Consider the following 20,909-nt stretch of genomic DNA (forward strand, 5'->3'; position numbering starts at 1 on the left):
TTGTGTTCCTTTTGCCTGCGTGGTTTTGATTCAATGGCCTGCTACTTTTGTTTTGTATCATTCCTGTAACAGTTCTCTAATGTAACGGGCGGAAGAGGTGTGGCGCCGCGGCCAGGGCGACTGACGCTGGATTCTGGGGACCACGGTTCGATCCCCGGCTCCGGCGGCAGGTTAGCCCAGCACCATGTGACTGGGCAATAGCTCGCTTAATCTTCCCGACGGCCCCCCAGCGCCTAGAGACCCTTACGGGTGCTTGTGCGCTTTACAAATGTGGACTTTACTTTTACTTTAACGTAACTGGTTCTATTGTACAGTGCTATGACACATTCGGGTAACGCCTGCGCTTTATAAAATTGCATTAAATAAATAAATAAAAAGTACCGAGACCAATGCAGCCGCAGAGCTACTACAGCAAATATTGCGTCTCATCTCTGACATACGCCTCCTACAGATACCTCGCTACAGAAACTCGCACCTCAATTCGCCACCCTATGACTGAACAATTCCTCCTGCGACAATTAATCATTCACACGTCAATCCGATATAGTTTTGATCATCTTTGATGGCTTGTAGGCTTACTGACAACGAAATTAGAAAACACTCTCCCTAGGAGCAAATAACATGACCAAAATGCTGGTCAGCCAATAACTGCGAGCCTTTCTGCAGGTTTATCCCGTTGATTGTATAGTGTACATGTCACTCTAACGTGGTGGGCTGGTTTCTGCAATTGATTTGTTGATTTTTCATAACATGTTAGATTGATCTATGTAGGAAAAGTGGCTATTGGCTAGCGATTGGCCGGCCCCTCTAGGAAACAAAGTTCACTGGCAAGCGGCAAGTGATTTCGACTTCCTGATTGGCTAGCTCTGATGTCAGTTAAGTTTCACTGTACAGCGGCAGGGGCAGCACTAGCAGGAAGCACAAACCCTTCTCTAGCCTGTGCTGAATCAAGAGCCTCAATGAGCGGAAAGGGGAGCATGGAGGAACCCGAGGAGATGACCGACCAGGTGTTTGCGCAAGTAAGACAAGGGCTGTGTGGAGGAAAAAAGCAGTGCGTGTGCATAGATTGAACCCCCCTTCTTGTTAGCTCAGATCGTGTCACGTTCAACCTGTGTGGATACGTATGTCCGGGGGGTGGAGTAATGTATGCGTGCATATTCAAACGCTGCACGCATGCTGTGGTACTGTGTGTTTTGAAGAACTCTCAGTGTGAGTGAGACAGTGTGCGGAACCTCCTGTCTAACTGCGATCTCGTGCTTGAGGTATCCCTGCGTAAAAGGATCCCTGTGTATGGTTGTGCGCTTAGGGAGATTTCTTTAATTGTCCCAGGGCCAGTTCTTAAAATGGGAAAGCACTTAGTACCTTCCCCTATTTCATTTGAAAGGGAGTGTACCTGCTTCTCCCAGCAGCACATAGGTAGGTACTCTGGGATAGTGAGTACCTACACCTTTACATTTCAAGTTCTGACAGTGGTGTATGGTTTTGGTAACCCATAGTTCTCACTAACTTTCGCATATTTGATAACCTCAAGGGAAGTGACATCAGATGACTTTTGGCCCACTGACTTCCCATTGAGTGATGTCACAGGCAGAGAAATTAGCGACATTGCAGGATGTAATCTTGCAAATGGTGCATTCTTAACCACCCTTTGACTCATTAGATCCTCTTCTGAAATGCTGTCAAAGCTAAATAATAAATACTTTGGATTATTATATGGGGTGGATGCCCATTTCAAAGAATAAGCACATCCCTTCACAGGGTGAAGCCACAAACTTACTAAATTAACCTGATCTTAGACCCCTGGTAGGTGTGGCACAAAGCAGACATGCATAATTTAGGGCAATGTGTACACTATTTATTTAGTACCAAAACCGTAATAAAGTCAATATGCAAAACAATAAAATTCCCGAACCGAATTATAAAAATAATGTAACATTTAACAAACTCAATGACAACATGCAACAAGTTGATCCAAAGATATGAGTTTGAAAAAAAACATTTAAGGGAAAATGGTGCCAGAAAGCACAAAGTGCCAATGGCAGTTATATCATTCTTCTTTACAGATAGACAGCTACGCGTGATGTATGGAGAAAGGGTATACACAACTCTCCAAGGATAAAGCCTGATCCAACTGTCGTTGCATGGAATCTGGACCCCAGAGGATCTAGCACTAGATTCCATCCAACCTCATTGGCCAGGATATAACAACAGTCTATGGTCCCAGTAGACCGGAACCTAGGCGTGATTTGAAACTGAACCTGTAAATAAATGTCACCCTGCGATGAGGGGGCAGAGTCTTGGAAGGGGTTGGGCCTTGTGCCAAACACTACCTAAGAGGTACTCTGCCTTCCATCAAGCCCACCACCATCACCTCTACCCCCTCCACCCCCCAAACAAAGGGTCGGTGAGGCTGTTACCGATGTCCTGGAGTTTTTTTCACACCTCTTAATCCACATCGGCTGCCTACAGCTGCACAAAATAAGCTGGAAATACACTGTATGCAGTGGTTTCCAGCTCACCTACCTGCCGCTATGTGGTGTCGGCTCCTCACAGGGTAACCGTGTGAAGGTAGCCGAAATTGTGTGACACACGGTGACACCGTGTGAGTTGGCAGATCTGTAACAGCGAAGGAGCGCGGGTCAGATACACCAACCAGGAACAACCTGGTCAAGCATTTTACCTTTTGACTTAGTTTGTTAAACCTTAATCCACCACAGAAGTACACTTATAATCCCTCACCCCCCAAGACCTCATGGGAGACACTTAAAGATTTGAAGTGTGTCAGGCAGAGGCCAACAGCAGGGTCCAGTCATTGTCCAGTTACCTTCCAGGAAAAAGCCTCTTTCAGCTTGCTGTCTCCCTGTAGGCACACAGGTCAGCCATCTGACCCTTTGAGTATACACGAGGAAGCAGCTCCAGTCCTTCTGGACTGCTCTTAGGTCACATATAGCTGGTTCAGTGCTCTTCTAATCTTATGCAGGCTCAGAAAGTGATATAAAGTGGGTTCCTCAAGATGCCTCATTAATGCCTGGCATTAACTAGTGGGTGGGAATGACTCCTCGGCACACAATTACCAATGGGGTAGAAGATCTCTGGGCAAACCCTACCCTCTTTAGGAATTTTAAAGATGTAAAAGTATTTAGCCACACTAAACTTGGGCTCTGAGGGCTGGAGATGTGTGTGTGATTGTAGTAAGGTAATCCTAGTGTCCTCCCACTTGTTGAGAGCGTAGTTCCTCGGCTACACTTCTCAGGCTAAGTTGGGTCACTGATGATGGTCCTCTCTGCTTGCTGCTGAGTGTGCTTGATAGTAAGCAGCAACTTGGTGGGCAGCAGTGTTGCCAAACTAGGCTACTTCCTGCACAAATGGACAACATTTTTGCCATTTGTGCACGGAAAAAATACACCTCACGGGTGACAGATGTTTGGGCTAGGTTGTGCCCCGAGTGTTTTTTTAAATCTCGCCTGAGCCAGCGCGCATGTTCTGCTATGCGAGGCATTAAGTAAGGGCTTTTGTACTCTGAACACACGCTCGTGCGTGAGCTTTTTTTTTCTTAGCCCGCAAATGGCCTGTGCTTGTGTCTTTTTTTAAAACACAGCACGCAATTGGTTTAGGCGAGTGATTGTCCTGCCTTTTTTGGTTGATGGCCTAAGGTCCGCAGGAGCGAGCTTTAACTCCATCTTTTTCCAATTATCGCGTCAGCGGTAATTGCAAACAGATGATGCTGGCGTTTTTTTCTTGTTGAACTCTGCGCTTGTTTTCCTAGTTACTGCTGTCACTTTCAGTCTCCTCACTAGCGCCGAAAACCATGGGGTATATGTACATTTTACAAGTTCAGATTACATAACATTTTTAAATTGCACCTCATTAAATACTGGCGTGTGAAGAATATGTTGTGATGTTAGGCCTGTTATGTAGTGTGCATTCTTTCCGTGTAATTGTCTGCCTGTTGTACACGTTCACCACGTGGAAATTAAAGCTGTAAATCTCCTTCCTGCGTGATGTAAAAGCCGTTACAGTATCACTCTGCTCCGCCCCAGCATCACTCGGCGCCGCCACAGCATCACTCGGCGCCGCCACAGCATCACCCTGCACTACCACAGCATCACGCTGCACCACGACAGCATCACGCTGCACCACGACAGCATCACGCTGCACCACGACAGCATCACGCAGCACCACCACAGCATCACGCAGCGCCACCACAGCATCACGCCGCGCCACCACAGCATCACGCCGCGCCACCACAGCATCACGCCGCGCCACCACAGCATCACGCCGCGCCACCACAGCATCACGCCGCGCCACCACAGCATCACGCAGCGCCACCACAGCATCACGCAGCGCCACCACAGCATCACGCAGCGCCACCACAGCATCACTCAGCGCCACCACTGCATCACTCAGCGCCACCACAGCATCACTCAGCGCCACCACTGCATCACTCAGCGCCACCACAGCATCACTAAGCGCACAAAAGCATTACTCATCATGACCACTGCATCTCAGTGCCACATAATCACACACCACATAATTACACTATACTCAATGCAACATAAATACACTCAACATACCAGCCAGTACCACATAATTACACGTCACATAATTACACTCTATTAAATGCAACATAAATACACTCCACATAATACCACTCTGTGTGACATAGTTACACGCCACATAATTACTATCTACTCAATGCAACATAAATATACCCCACATACCACTAAGTATCACATAATTACAAGCCACATAATTACTATCTACTCAATGCAACACAAATATACTCTATATAGTACCACTCAGTGCCACATAATTACACGCCACATATTTACACTCTACTCAATGCAACATAAATACAATCAACATAATACCACACAGTACCACATAATTACACGTCACATAATTACACTCTATTCAATGCAACATAAATCCACTCCACATAATACCACTGTGCCACTTAATTACGCATAAGACATATCTTCGCTTTGGCACAGCCAGGGCCCCGGTATAACCGAGGAGTGTGACTAGGGGATCGTCGTGGTGACAACTATTTTTTTTCCAGGAAGGTTTGATCTTAAGTTGGGAGAATTCATTAAGCAGGTTTGTATGTCATTATACTCCTCTTAACATGCCTTACTTATTCCACTCAAAAGCCTATTTGTTCTTCATCAACATCCTCAAATTAAATATTATGCTGGTCAGATCATTGATAAATTTGCTATAAAATTCTATTCTAAAACAACAGCAGGGAACAGAAAAAAACATTCTTGTTATGATATGAGCTTACATAGCTCTAAAGCTAAACATGTTTTGTTCCCCTCTCTAAGCCTTATTAATGAATGTACTGGCAGTACTCTGACCTTCGTTCTTTAGATTATGTTTATTTACTAGGAGCCCCTGTTTTTACAAAGGAGAGATAGGTATGTCGAACTGAGGCTTATCTACTCAGTCTCCAATAGAATAATCTTTTTGCGCCTCAGGGTGTTGAGGTGTTCTCTGTCTGCAATCCCATCTTCGTCGCCAGTGTGAAATGAGATTAAATCAACACAAGTGATCGAGAATAGTTAATTACTTTATTAAACACCTCAGCCACTATTCACGACCCTCCATTCCTCTCTAGGTGCCCCTTCTTCTCACACATCTATTCCAGAACCTTTGTATAGAGTGGTTCTCAGCATATCACAAATAGGAGGGGTGAATGCGAGATACCATTGGTGATGAAAGGATACTACATTGGAGTTTCGTCTGAGACTGGGAGGGAGATGGGAAGCTTTGGGTATCCCGATCTGAGCCGGCTGGTGAGAATACAAATGTGCCACTGGGGTCACATCAAATATGCATTCGGATTTTATAGTAAGTTTGTTCAATGTTCTAAAACCATAAGACATACATCATCTCAGGAAAAACCTACTTAATATAGCCGCAAAAACTCAGAGAAGCGAATATACACTTACCAGTAGCTGCTGTGAGCAGCAAACATACAGGAAAGTGAGAGTATGATGTGCCTATATATGGTGGTATGGACATTGTGACTGGTTATTGAGGTCAAGTAAGTTATGACTTGTTTATATATTCATGGGAGATGTAGTTTTTAGGTCTCGCCTAGCGTTGCAGCGCGCATGCGCTGCTCGCTCCAGCAAGATATATTGTAGATAAGGACTTTCGGAAGGGGGCTTGAAGCCCCTCCCCTCATTTCCATTGGCTGGCGTCACCGTTTATTCTAAACGGTGGCCTGCCATTGGAAATGAGCTTTTTTGGTTGCCCCCCATTTCGACTTTTGGGACGGCCCCTTCGGACTGGATGGCTTGGTTTACGGCTGTCGTGACGATCTTTCTTATCTTTGGATGCATGTAATCACGGGTCTTGTTTCCGAAGGGAGGCCGTTTTTTTTCTTTTGCTAACATGTCGCCCGCTTCCCCTACAGCTACGCTCAAAGGGGATCACTCCCTTTCCCATAAGCAATTTTTTCTTCAAAGCAGTTTCCGAGCTTCTGAGACCGTCTCGGGAGGCTGAATGCAGTAAAAATCCCATTGATCAGCCCTGGTTGCATAGCACCACAGTTCAAGTGAGGATGAAGCGCCATGTTAACACTTTCATTTTTTCCAAAGAAATCACTTGCAGCATGGCAATGGCTTGGTCACTTGGTGCTCATTGGTCTGCTGCTGTCGAGACTTGTGTGAAAACAGCGCCGTTTGTGTGAGACGGTGGAATATCGCTGACTCAGCAGTGTGCTTTGAATTACGGCCTACTCTCCATATTCAGTCAGCCTTCCCGCCCCTTCCCGACTGCATGCGAAAGGAAAGCGTTCCTCTGTGTTTTTAATCCATTGTGGGTTTTTTCTTCACGCATGTGAGTGCAAGGTCTTCCAGATTCCCAGTGCTGTATCTGAATGCCAGCCTCGATTATCCTTGCAGCCCATCTATTTTTACCTCATCTGCGGCCCCCTCCCTCAGCAGATAGCCCGCTCTCCCTTCAAGAGACATAAATTCAGCCGCAGTCAGGGTTTATCTCAGCAGAGTGACGGAGCAAATTCCACATGATCGGGCCTTTATTTCACATGTTGTTAAAAAAAACATACACCAAGGTGTACACCCGGAGCGGCGCTGGGTCTCGCATTGCATGGAAAGCCTGCAAGTAAGGAGGATAAAACATCATCCAGGCGAACTTTTTAATTGCACATTGACTGAAACTGATGCCAAACACTTCCCCAACAATAATGCAGTGCGGTGACTGATGTCACGTGTTCAGTGTGCCTTTTGGGCCTTCTTCAGTTTCTTTGTATCTTCTAAATTTGTGAAACAGTGGATGTTGAGTCCAAGAAACCGCTCCGCTCACTGCCCACTCTCACTGCTCCGCCTCACTGTAAGCAATGTAAATGCAGCAGGTATTTTCTGTGCCGGGATAGTAGATAGATACAAAAGACAGTGGTCCTTGACCTTACTCGTAAGAAAAAAGATTAATCAGTTAACCTTTCGTATTCAATAAATCATTTATTTAAAAAAAAAAATTATTTAAAGGAATGACAAAACTTTCACTTCTGTGCAAATAATCCCATAATATCACATACAGTTGTTTTCACATGTACAATAAGTTCAATCAGAGGTATACTTTACATATTTTGTGCTCCATTCCTAGCTCTTCGCAGTTCTAACTCTACCATTGGTGACACACAAATCTCTCCTTATACAGATTCCATTTGGACCATTCCCTGTCCCATTTCTTCGGGCACCCCCTCACGATAAAATACTTCCTTCTCGGCTATCATGCATTTATCCATTTCCCTATTCCACAGTGCCACCTCAGGTGGCTTCACCAACCCCCATCCCCTAGCGATTTCTCGTTTGAATAACAATAAATCATTTCTGAGCATGCTAAAGAACAATCCATCTGCTCATAATACTTAATAACTTACTCAAAGAAAACAAAGGGAAGGGAATTGCAACATACCGAACTATATTTCACCATGCATTTTATTTTCATGTCAAATGGTGAGGCAATTGAATTACTAAACACTCTACATTTGATATTTACACATTAAGGTTGCTCCAAGGGGAACATGCGCAAAGAAGGGTGCTCAGATGTGCACTGGTGAGGAAAGAAAAGTCATGGAAGTGATCTATTCGTATGGCCGCAAGACGGGTCGAAACGTCAACGCCTTTTTAAAGGGCCTGGACCCTAAATCCATATCTAAACGTGCCACATGAGAATATAACTCCCATAAAAAAATGTAACTAGAAACTGCCTACTAGTACTGTGGCCAGGCCACTAAGGGCGGTGATTTAACCCAGTCCGCCCCTTTTAATCATAAAAATTGTTTCCCTATGTCACTTCCATGATCTTTGCTTTGAGTAAGTTATTAAGTATTATGAGCCGATGGATTGTTCTTTGGCATGCTCAGAAATGATTTGTTGAATACGAAAGGTTAACTGATTTAATTCTTTTCCTACGAGTAAGGTCAAGGACCACTGTCTTTTGTATCAATTTGTACCCAGGTCCAAGACCATTTAGGGTGACCCCATTCTTTGTAATGGGGACAGTAGATACACTGGAGATGCAGTGTACGTGGCAATACGTTCTTGCAATGCTCAGAACACAGGAGTGTTGCAGTCAGTTAGCAGTGAGAGGACACTCGATTTATTCTGGTGTTGATGGCACTGGATCGGTAAACACAGCCCTGGACCCCAAGTCCAGCTGAGCCATGCCCGGTCAGTGAAAGCGGATCTCTACCAGTGCAACCCCAGAGATCGGCCCGTGCACACACAAAAGCTCCCGCCGACTGCCCACATCAGTACACCATAGCTCCCAAATGATAACATGGCAGACCGGACCAAGGCCATCAAAGTATCTAACAAGAGAGAGCAGCTTAGCGCGGTGGAAGTGTTTGTCACTGCACCAGCCAGGTAAGCCATTTCCAACGATATTTACAACGCCAATAGCTCTAACATAAGTGTGATACCTATTGCATTTCCAATGCTGGTTTTAACTGACAGATGTGAAAAATCGGTAAAGAAAGCTAAACATAATCTGAGCCTCTGGAACTGACATAGAATTAAAGAGGAGGGTAGGGGGTTATCCAGGCTGAGAACTAGATGGTGGTTTGTTTTGTCTTGATCAGAATCTGTTCGAAAAAAAAGAAAGGAAAAAAAAAAGCATTTGTGCTTTTTGTGCTAAGCGATACCCAAGAAAATAACCTATCATAGCTCATGCTAGTATACATACTCAGTCACAATGTTTAAAGCACCTAGTGCAACAGAAAGAGAGAAACTGCCTTAGAAAGCGTAACATAAGGAAAGGTTCAGAACGATTACTGTCTACACCATGGTTTTGAGTATATATTAGTGTGTAAATATAATCAATGATTTAAGTCATAAAATCTTTTACCAGAATTACAGATCTTTGCATTGTGTCAGTTTATCCCTCTTTTTATTCCTTCACGCCGAGTTAAGCATTTTTCGTGAAAATCTGTCAGCTTTAAATTTGAGACTCTTTACAGGCATATACCTCTTCAACTCTGACGCTGTGTTCAGGGTACATATGATGAAGGAACAAGTATTATGTTCAGGATGAAGGATGTAAATCACTTCATCTTGGACAATCTATTTTATCACTCCCCTGCAGCCCCTTGGTTGCCCATGCTTCCTGTGAAATAGATTTGCTTAAATGAAACACTAGCACATCAGGTCATTGGTCTATGTCAGACTATAAAATAACTTTTTGGGCATAACACATCTCAGCTTTTTGATTGCAGAAAGTAAATATTGAAACTTCTGCCAATAGCATCTTCCTGCTTTCCTCGTGTTGCCCCTAGTGTATTCTGCATGTAAGTGGTACACCATGAACGGGTGGTAAAACAAACGGTTAAACTTTCGGAGTGACCACCACCAGACGTTGCAGAATCTGCTGCTGTGCACATGGAACAGAATCTTTACAAGCGCTTGACGTGGTGCCCCTATTTAGAAGCAAAGGATCAGCGTGATCAGCAGTGACGTCAAATCTCCATGCACCACAAAAGTGCTTAATCGATCTGGTACAACACTCTGCAAAAATGAGGAACATGCAATGGCCGAGATAACCGTTCCTCTCTTTCAAAAGATCATTTCATACACTTCATGTTGAAAAACGGTGCGCAGTTGCAGATTTTGAAGTATTAATAGTTGGAGTCATGCCACCCCTGGAAGAAGTAATGTGTCAGTCCGATTCTAAGACAGTGGTTCTTAACCTGTGGCCGAGTACCTGTGGTGGTCTGTGAGGCTTACTCCGGGGGTCCACAGCTGTTTAAAAAAATATGAAAATTAACAAATTAAAATTAATAATGTAGGTAGAAATAAAGAAGCAAAATAGAAAATTTGAAACCGCTTTGTGTTTTATTGTAAATCGCACAAAACATTTGTTTGGTGTATACTTGATTTTGTATTTTAGTGTAATGTTTTGCTGTCTAAATCATAGAAATGTTGCAGGCTGGAGCTCCCCGGCTTCCAATAAGGTCTTACTGGGGATCCCCAGGATTAAACTAATGATTCAGTGGGGGTCCACAGACGTCAAGAGGTTAAGAACGCCTGGTCTAAGATATTCTTTTACATCCTGAAACTGAACTTCAGCCAGTCCAAAGATGGGATTTACGAGGCACAGTTGGCAATTCTTGCCTTCGGGTTTGTTGGTGGGGTGTAGAAAGCTCACCTCCATTTTAAGTAACTCCACATAAATCCCAAAACGCTGCTTATGCTGTTTTATTTATAGGCCATACAAAAAATAAACGCCTGACAGGGAGGTTCACCGTGCCCCAGTGGATCCAGGCTTTGACTGATGCCCAAGAATGGAGCAGGGTTCAACAAGCCAGCAGGTGAACACTGTTGCTATATAAAACACTTGAGGCCAGATGTACTAACATTAGGAATACTGAGTTTTTTATTGCAACTAACTCTGAATCGCAATTACGAAATCGGTATTCCTAATGTATGAAACTCTTTTGAGTTTCATGAGCGATTCCTAGTGGGTCACAAATAGACCTACCTTATCCATATTAATGAGGTAGGTTGCAATTTGGGACACTTTAGGAATCATCCATCACAGCAGACCACCATCTCTGTGATTGCTTTCTAAGAAAGCAATCTTTTTTTATTTTTATTTATTTTTATAGTGCGTCCCGTTTTCCTTCAAGGAAATGTGATGTGCTTCAGAAGAAAAAAATGAATGTAATTTTTTAAGAGTAGGCAGTGGCCCGTGGGACCACTGCCTGCACTTAAAAATTGTTTTTTTAAACATTGGCAAAGGGGAAGGGGTTCCAAGGGGACTCTGTCGCAAAACAGTAATACATACCTTACCAATTCAGCATTTCGAAGGGACGCCCAATGCACGCACCTTCAAAATACAGAATCGCAAATTGCGATTCATTAACAAGTTACCAAATCGCATTTCGCATTTTGTACATTGGGAAAGCATTTTTCAGATCGCAAACAGCCTGATTCTGCAAAACTGGCCGTTTGCTACTGGAAAAATACTTTGTACCTCTGCCGCATAAATACATACAACACACACAGAAACAATACCAAGAACGTACATAGGGTACCTTATTAATACCATGTTGGAGGGAGCTTGTGAAGAGTTAGGCAAGCATCCGAGTAATACTTGAGTTTGTTGACATAAAGGCGAACTTCTAGCAGCATTTTGCAGTTCTTCTACAAGTTGCTGTGGAGATAAGCATGCTGCCAAACCATGGTGATGTTGCCGCTGCAAAAGTTTCAAAGAGCTGCTTTTTAAATAACATTTAAGGACACAGCTTAAACTTTGGTGTAAATGGCATTTACTAAGTTTTGATAGGGTTTAACCACCTACTGCTGCATATAATATAGTATAAAAGGCACAAAACGACCTAGTTGACAGAATTACTGTTTGGTGGTGATGTATGTGATCAGGTTAGAAATTGAGCATTAAATTCATTAATGGGTTTTGCTATAAAGTCAGTGTTCCAAAGGGATGTAGACAGGAGTTTTGGGTTAAGACTTATTCGTAGTTTAAGATGAGAAAGTGGGTTATTTTATCCATTTCTTTTGTGTTCCTTGTCGGCCGAAAGAATAGAAAACCTGCTGTAAAAGAAACCTGCAAGCTAGATTTATTGTTCCAGATTTGGTGCGAAGGATGGTGTTAGACCTGTCATTGTTTGGTGACCCCCCAAAAAAAGTTTTACCTTTTGACCTCCATGTTTTTCTGAATATTTTTGGTGGTCCTAGGACTCTAGGCACTTTACCACTGCTGTCCAGTGCTAAAGTTCATATGCTTCTTCCCTAAACATGTGTGTAATTGGTGTATACCTGATTGGCATATTTGATTTACCTGTAAGTCCCTTGTAAAGTGGTATACCATGTAACTAGAGCCTGTAAGTTAAATGCAACAAGTAGGCCTGCAGCACTGATTGTGCCTCCCACACAAGTAAGCCTTTCAAACCTGTCTCAGGCCTGGCATTGCAGTGCCTGTGTGCAGTTTACTACCACTTTAACTTGGCATTTATAACTACTTGCCAATCTTTTAACTCCCCTTTTACAACATATGTCTCCCCTAAGGTAGGCCCTAGGTAGTCCTAAGGTCAGGGTGCTCGGTAAGTTAAACGAAAGACAAGTACTTTTATAGTTTGAATGCGCTGGTAGTGACAAACCGCTATGTTAATTTTTTAGTACTGTGCGGCTCCTCTGATAGGTTCAGGGATGTGGAATTTAATCAAATATCCACCTGTCCATGGGGCAAGTTGCTTCATAAATCTACTTGTCCTGTAACAAAATCCACTTGTCCCTTTAGTGCCATGTAATGTGGCGACAGATTATAGCAGCAATCTCATTATAAAAGAGCATTAATATAACCTCACTGATTATGCCAGGGCTCATATAGTAGGATTTGAATACCAGCAGTTATCTTATGTTGCCGCGTTTCTGCAGTTCTAGAAACTGGGGCTGAAGGTAGTGGTTAGCAATAGTTCGAGGGTTGGAATGCCATTTTGAGTCTGTGCAAACCTACTAACTTGCTTGTTTAAGGGTTTTTACCAACTCTCTCTAATCTTTTCCTACACTGAGAAAGGTTGATAATTTACCCTGGACAATGACAGTCGTAAAACCTGTTCCAGGGTTGGGAAAAAAGTGGTTTGAGAGAAAGTGAACGTGCAAACACGCAGTTGACAAATGGTTTCGAGGAGTACGATTTCTTGGCCTACTCCTATAAATTATTGTGAATTCATGAAAGCCGTATTATAGGGACTTAACGCATGGACATATACCATGGGCGCACTTTCGAGACTTTCTTTAATAATTGGGTCCCTAATTAGATCTGGCTTTAACCATGACCTTTTGTGTTTATTAAAATTCTCTTCTCTTCTCTTCACTTCTCTTCTTCTCTTCTTCTCTTCTTCTCCTCCTCTTCTCCTCCTCTTCTCCTCCTCTTCTCCTCCTCTTCTCCTCCTCTTCTCCTCCTTCTCTTCTTCTCTTCTTCTCTTCTTCTCTCTCAAGGAGCATATTGGCACATAAAGTAGTTTTGTTCAGTGCCAGGAAATACTGTGGCAATGTGTGCATTTTGAGACCAAAAACAATTTTTGCTTTTGCTAATGTTTGTTATAATGGTGAGGGCCTAGCAGCTCCCACACCAATGATGATTTACAGAAACCAGGCCAAAACAAGTCTCGCACTGACGTAACCAAAAGTCTGACTACCAATTTCAGACATATGGATTTGCCAGTGCTTGTTTATTGTTATGTTTCCTAGAATCTTATTGAAACTGGTTACACTTATTTTCCATTTTGAATATTTTTGGGAAATACTAGCATGCATCAACACAGGTTACTAAATGATGCTGCAAAGTAAAGGTTCCTAAACTTTTACAGTACGTTAGCAACTGTTTTTTTCTACTTGCATGTTTTTTGGGAACGTTTTATTTTGAAAGCGAACAATCATGAATCTTGCTTTCAAGCTTCTGCTAATATTTGCATCTTATCAGAGAGCATTCTGGGAGCATTATACATACTCAAATTGCTAAACTTTAAAATGTGTGTACACATTTTTATATCGGAACCACTGTCAGTAGTGCTGTCTGAGCTAACAACATGTACTTCCAGCGTCCACCCTAATAATAAAGGCTTTCCATTAATGAACCATAAAAGCAAGTCTGAACAGCATTGACACATGGATACAAATATTACCTTAACTGCAGAGAAATCCCCTTCCCTGATCCATAATGTGGTACTTTAAACTGGCAGCCAAAGGATTTGTGCTGTAGGTTGGGCCTACTTGTCCCAAGGACAAAATGCACATTAAAACTTGTTGCCCTTGACCCCAAACAATATGTCCTGGCCGTCGGGCTATAGGAATTCCACATCCCTGTAGTTTAGCATTGGGAATTCCCTTATACACTTTTAAGTGGTAATTCCTGATCAGGAAGGAGTAGCTACTTCATATTTTATTACTTTGGAATGGTAATGATAAATCCTCCTTACTAGGGAAGTTGGATTTGACATTACTATTTTAGAAATGCCACTTTTAGAAAGTGGAAGTTGTTCTGCACTTACTGCTCTTTGTGCCTTGCAGCCTGTCTCCAATACACATCTGGGGTGGATGACAGCTACAATTGGGCATTTCCTCTAGAGAGCCATACGCAGAGGAAGGATAGGTGTGTAAATGTAAATGTAGAGGTACTTGTATAGCGCACGACTACCCGGAGGCATCTCGGCGCTTGTACGAATACCGCTGAGGAACCCTTCCTGGCCTTTCCCTGTGAAGTGACCACTCCTGGGCACCCCCAAGGTGAAGCCAGGCATCCTAGCGTTGTTGGGACCGTTGTGGAGATTAAGCAAGCCATTGCCCAGAATTGCAGAGTGGGACTCATGATTAGAATAGGCACCGAGGCGTGAATTATCAGGTCCGAGGAAATTGAGCCCAAGACCCGCCGAGGCGGGAATTGAACCCTGGTCCCAGGCCAGACGTCTGCATCAGGGTCTGCCGCTCTAACCATTGAGCCACACTTCTCCACTGAGTACCTATCTACATACATCTGCATCCTGATGGCCCAGCCTTGGCAGGATGGATGGAATGGGCTAACACTTCACTGAATAGGTAGTATCCTGTCCCCACACAAAGGGCTGATTTAGCCCCCACAGACAGCCTGGTAGACAGGTCTGGATTGAAAGGAGGACCTGTGCACTTGAAGGAGCTGCTTTGAAGTCACCCCCCACATGAAAATCACTTTTGGGTATAAGTACTAGGTCTCTGACTCCCTAAAATCAGACACTACTGGACATATAATTGAAGCTCTTACAAAAGAACTGCTGTGCTGCTTAAAAGATTCAACTGGACTGCTGATCTGGAAGGCCTGCTTTTCTGCTTGTTGCTCTGCCGCCTGCTGCTCTCTGACTTTGCTGAAGGAGATCTGGACTCTGCCTTCACTCCAAGTGTGCTCCAAGGACTTGTCTCTACCTGTGCTTCTGTGCTTGGCTCATGGGAAGGGGCCCAGATACTTGCAACACAGACTTCGACACATCACGTACCTGGGTGTAGCAGAGCAGGCGCATCGACCCTGTTACAGGAGTAAAATCGGCGCATCACATCGGAACCTTCACTTTGCTTCCCGAGACTGATGCATCGTACAGCGTATCACTGCCACTGCAACTTGTAGAGATCGACTCATCCCCTCTGCTTTGTAGCAAAACCTAGCGTGTTGCTCAATGCCTCTCGACTCCGGCACCCGTCTACAAAACCGACACATTGCCATCAGCGCGTGGAGAAAATCGACACATCCTCTACCTGTGGGATCCACATTGACTCATCTCACAACGCGTCTTGCTGCTGCATCCAGGAAAGGTACTTTGTATACCAGGGCCTGTGTGGGACTCATCTCACAATGCGTCTTGCTGCTGCATCCAGGAAAGGTACTTTGTATACCAGGGCCTGTGTGGGTCTTTTACCCGGCCGGCGCTCTATCGTGGTTGGCCAAACTTTGACTTTGCCCCGGTCAAGCTTGACCGCAAGTAAACCCTAAATCACTATTTGTTTATAACGGCTATTTTTCACGTATTCTATTGAAATTCAGTCTCTCAGAACATTATTTTGTCGTTTTGGTCTTGTTTTGTCCATAATATAATAACCTATATTTCTAAACTTGTGTGTGTGTTTGTTTGTTTTTGCAAAAAATACTTTAACAATTGCCTCTTTGGATAAGCCTGACTGCTTGTGCCAAGCTGCCTGAGGGTGAACACAGTTTGTCTTTTAGTGTGTACTCAGCTTACCCTGACTAGAGTGATGGTGCCTTCCTGGCCGCATACCTCAGCCAACCATGAATTCCACTTCTAACAGATTGGAAGTGTGCATAAATATAACGAAGTTGGTGTTGTCAATCATTGATTAAGCACACTCTTTGGTACTGTTCTTGGCTAGCATATCCGTGCAACTGTTTAAAGATTAGTAAAATAGTCTTGTGATACGAGTGTAGGCTTTTCTTGTTCCCATAACTGTCCACTATCTGATTGCGCCTCAGAGTTGTTTGTGGAGAGAGTAGACTTGATAGTTTTTGTGTGTAGCGCGACTGTAAAGCAGTGGTCGTCAAACGTTTTAAAGCTGCGCTCCCCCCAGACCCCCATGGGGAGAAAAAAAATCAAAAATCATTGCCCAACTCTCAAACTATTTCACAATGATTCCATTAAACTGGGAATTTTTAAATTGGTCTTTGTGTATTTAAACATTGCAGTAAAGTTCTGCACCGTTAAAAAAATATATATAATGAAATATATGATTGACAAACCTACTATTCTGGTCAGGCAGGCCTTACTGACATGTAAAAGTATCCACAGTGTCATTATTAGAAATGGAGGTGGGGGTTTTGATGAATATTTGTAGTCCCTTCCCTTTTGACACCTTCTCCCTTCAGGATGTAAATGACAAAAGAGGTTAGTGGTGGCCCATTACAGAGTGGCTTACTGCCGCTTAGTGTTTCGCCCCCGCTGAAAACAAAGCACTGTTATCAGCATAATGCTTCTTTTAGCCAGAGCCTGGCGCCCCTTCCCCGCTGGGATCACTTGAGGCCCCCAGTTTGAAGACCACAGCTGTAATTGGGGTAGATGTTTGTGTAGGAATAGTGTGGGAATTGAGGCTATATGTGTTCATGTGTTTGTAAGAGATAGTTGGGGGCTTGCTGCTTGTGTAAGAATAGTGTGTATATGTCGCGTGGGGCAGAAGAGTTCATGTGTTAATGCTTGATAGACGAAGAGGTTGTTGTGCAATGCTGGGAACCAGTGCCACAGTTAACTTATGAAACTGCTTAGAGTTTGAATTTGTTATTCTTGTCTTTTTAGGTACTCCTCACCTTGAATGAGGTAGCAATTTGTTTTGCGGATATGCCACCAAAAGTGCCCGAGGGACTGCCTCATGTCCCTGACCAGAGGTCAGAGGAACCGGCCTGTGGAACTCAGTTGCCAAATGGTAAAAATCTGTTTTCATAATTTCCATAACTTGGTGTTGTTTATATTTGTCCAGAATGATATTGCCGCTCTCTGATTTGATGTCACTGACCTCAAAATTCTTCCGAGTTGAACTCTTATGCTTTCGCACTGCATTTTGCCGAAATGCCCTGCTGATTAATGTGACGTTAACTTCATAATCTCTTTACTACACAGCAATTGTTTTATATGTTCCTGTCACCTCTTATTGTATGTATGGTTTCAGTGTATACACCCTAGAAGCAGAATTATCTTTTCACGGGCACCCTAAGAGAAAGGGAGGCAACGAGAGGATACTTTTGCGACACAATTAAGGTTACAGCAAGTGGTGCATTCCTGGCTCTCAAAGGCTCTTTTCTGGCAGCCTGTATGCAGTATTGCTGCATATTACACTACTGTGCATGTCTGTTCCTTGCACTTCCACTCCTTTGTGGCCAGAGGCTCAATACAGCACTGTTCTAATGTTCTGTGCTGGTATGCTCGAACTCTGTTATTTTGTGTTTTTCAATGCATGCATGCAGGGAGTGTTGAGAGTCCCTTCTAAAATTAATAAACCCAAATGCTGTTGTATGCATGAGGTATAAGCAATGCGTACTTTGTCACATTTTCATTCTAAAAACTAGAAGGCATCACTCAGTTATCTGATCACTCTTTTTGAAGGTATTAATTAGCATTTGTGATCATTATATGTGAGAAACCGCTAAAACGGTAATTACAACATGAATGTCAGCATCAGGGACAATTCTCCTCGCCTCTCTAACAAGCATTGGTAATGCATCGGTAAGCATCGGTTTCGCCTAAGTGATGAGGGCTGTTTTTGCCAGTCATCACCCGGAACGAAGGAAAAAGCTCTTTTACAAATAGCATGAGAGTGTAGAGGATATGGAGCAGCGGCCAGAGCTGCTGACGCAAGAGTTTGGGATCCCGATTCCAGTCTCCACGGTGCAACATCCTGTGATGCTATGCAAATCATTGAATCTCTCCGGGTAATAAATTGCTGTATAAATATGCTGCAAAAGCAAAAAGAGGCAAAACTTTATGATAACATCATAAAAATGTTAATAGAATTTTGGCTACCTGAAACTGATAAGAGAAGCAGAAAAATATGCTACCAGCAATAGAAATGGAGGACAAGTAAGTGCCACACACTGCGAAGCCGGGAAAGAGGAGGCTGGATGTAAGACCCTTTTATATTAAAAACAATAGATTTCTCAAGCACAGCGCAAGCGCCGTGGAGGCGAAACCTAAAAAGGAAAATTACTAATTATATGCAGTCCGCCTTAATATCCAGCTTCACTTTGGCGGCGACTCTCACCGAGGGAATCCTCCCAGCGCCTGCCTGACTTTAAGATGGCGGCCGGTGTCGACCTTCAGATGGCGATCGCCGCTTCCACTGGCTCGCCCTAACCTCTCTCCGGCCTACTGTTAATCCTGCGGCCCTCTCTCGGATTTTCTGGCCTGCCTCCTGACCTGCTGCCGGTTTGGGGCCACTGCCATTACCGGAAGGCCCTGCGGTCCTGCAGCAGGGGCCTGATCTCCGGATTACTCCCCCCTCCCCCCGCATGGCACCAGTGTTGTGAATCTGCCTAGCAAGGCTGCATTGCTCCCGGAGTCCACACTGCTTGCCCCCCTGCCGCCCCGCCGCCGATTCCCACACAACTTCCAGGGCGGATGAATCCACACACAACCCACCGGCTGCCGTGCCAGCGCCACACGGCCAACGCGCGACCGCACCAACAGCGTCAACACGGCCTTCACCACCTTGCGCACCCTCATCCCCACCGAGCCCGCCGACCGCAAGCTCTCCAAGATGGAGACGCGCCTGTGGCTGGCCTCCAGCTTCATCTCCCACCTGGGCAACATGCTGCTGGTGGGTGACGGGCAGCCGTACCACACCACCAACTTCTCTCCTGGACTTCTTTACTTTTTGTTTTGCCCTGGCCGCCATTTTGCTGCTGATTTCGGACAGTTTTCTCTGGACTCTGACCCTCCATCCTTTCCCTCGTCCTTTAACCCTTTTCCCCGTTGATGATCCTCAAATGTTTCTTCCCTTTTCTGCTTTGCCTTTTCTCCATACCCTTGCATCCCTCCCACCCTCCCTTTGTGCTGTGACTGCATCCACACTTATGGAACTCTGCTTTTCTGTATATAGAGATAACTCTAATTACTAGTATATGCAGTAGACCTTTGTACTCTCTATCATTCCTATGTGACTCTTAGAGTATATCCATGTGTATCCCTTCCCTATGTATATAGAGATAACTCTAATCACTAGTATATGCAGTAGACCTTTGTACTCTCTATCATTCCTATGTGACTCTTAGAGTATATCCATGTGTATCCCTTCCCTATGTATATAGAGATAACTCTAATCACTAGTATATACAGTAGACCGCTGTGCTCTCTACCATTCCTATGTGACTTTTAGAGTATATCCATGTGTATCCCTTCCCTATGTATATAGAGATAGCTCTAATCACTAGTATATGCAGTAGACCTTTGTACTCTCTATCATTCCTATGTGACTCTTAGAGTATATCCATGTGTATCCCTTCCCTATGTATATAGAGATAACTCTAATCACTAGTATATGCAGTAGACCTTTGTGCTATCTACCATTCCTATGTGACTCTTAGAGTATATCCATTTGTATCTCCTTGTGTGACTCTACATCTTGTACATTTGCAATTTTTTTCTGTTTGTATCCTCTACGTAACACATGTAATCCTAAGTCCTTATGTTTTTCAACTGGTCCTTATGTAAAGCGCTCTGACACCTTCGGGTAAAGTTCGCACTATATAAAATCGCATAAATAAATAACCCGTTTACCGCGGCGAACATTCCGCCGCAGTGCAGGCGTTCTGAAGGGTGGGCGGGGCTGCGTCAGCCAATGGTCGTGCGCAGCACCAGGGAGGGAGTGCTCCCGCCGGCCAACGGAACGGGTTAAGCAATCATTTGATGTTGGTTGCTTGTAGCCTGTTTATGTGGTCTAAGGCATCTTACAGGTTTTAAAAGGAAAGGGAGTCTTTGTTATTGATTAGCATTTGAATTACACCAAGATGCAATTAGGCGAGATGGAAGCGCACATGGTGGTGAAAATAAAAAAGGGTTCTGGAACGATCAGTGTTTGCAGAGGTGAAATAGCAACACTTTATAGTTTTAAAAGAGGGAGATTGCCTTAAACCTAGTGTGTCCACTATATCAGTGCAAAGGTCAAAACCAAGATTATTTCGGGGTCTGTGGCTGGAGCCACCAATTGTTGTGGAGGACCATACATTGGGGTAAATTCTGAAACACGTTGGTCTGTGCTGGTGCAGGGTGGGGTGACCTGGGAGGGTGTGTGTAATCGTGCTAAAACTTTTCTGGTCCGTATAACAACTGTGGACAAGACTCTGTGAACACTGTGCGACCTTGGGGGGGCAAGGGTAAGGGGCGTGGGGGAAGTTTA

At 44.1% G+C, this 20,909-nt stretch overlaps 1 protein-coding gene across 1 annotated transcript in view; it reads left to right on the forward strand.

Annotated features, from left to right (window-relative positions):
• Positions 1-867: 867 nt before the first annotated feature.
• Positions 868-20,909, forward strand: part of LOC144820800 (uncharacterized) — a 148,601-nt gene continuing 128,559 nt past the window's right edge. The window contains exons 1-2 of the mRNA XM_078677960.1: positions 868-1,019; positions 17,318-17,444. Coding sequence (XP_078534086.1) covers positions 870-1,019; positions 17,318-17,444 — 277 coding nt within the window. The 5' untranslated portion in view covers positions 868-869. The remainder of the gene's footprint in view (positions 1,020-17,317; positions 17,445-20,909) is intronic.

Source organism: Lissotriton helveticus, chromosome 1_1 (assembly GCF_964261635.1).
Source record: "Lissotriton helveticus chromosome 1_1, aLisHel1.1, whole genome shotgun sequence".
In the NCBI taxonomy this organism is placed as follows: domain Eukaryota; kingdom Metazoa; phylum Chordata; class Amphibia; order Caudata; family Salamandridae; genus Lissotriton; species Lissotriton helveticus.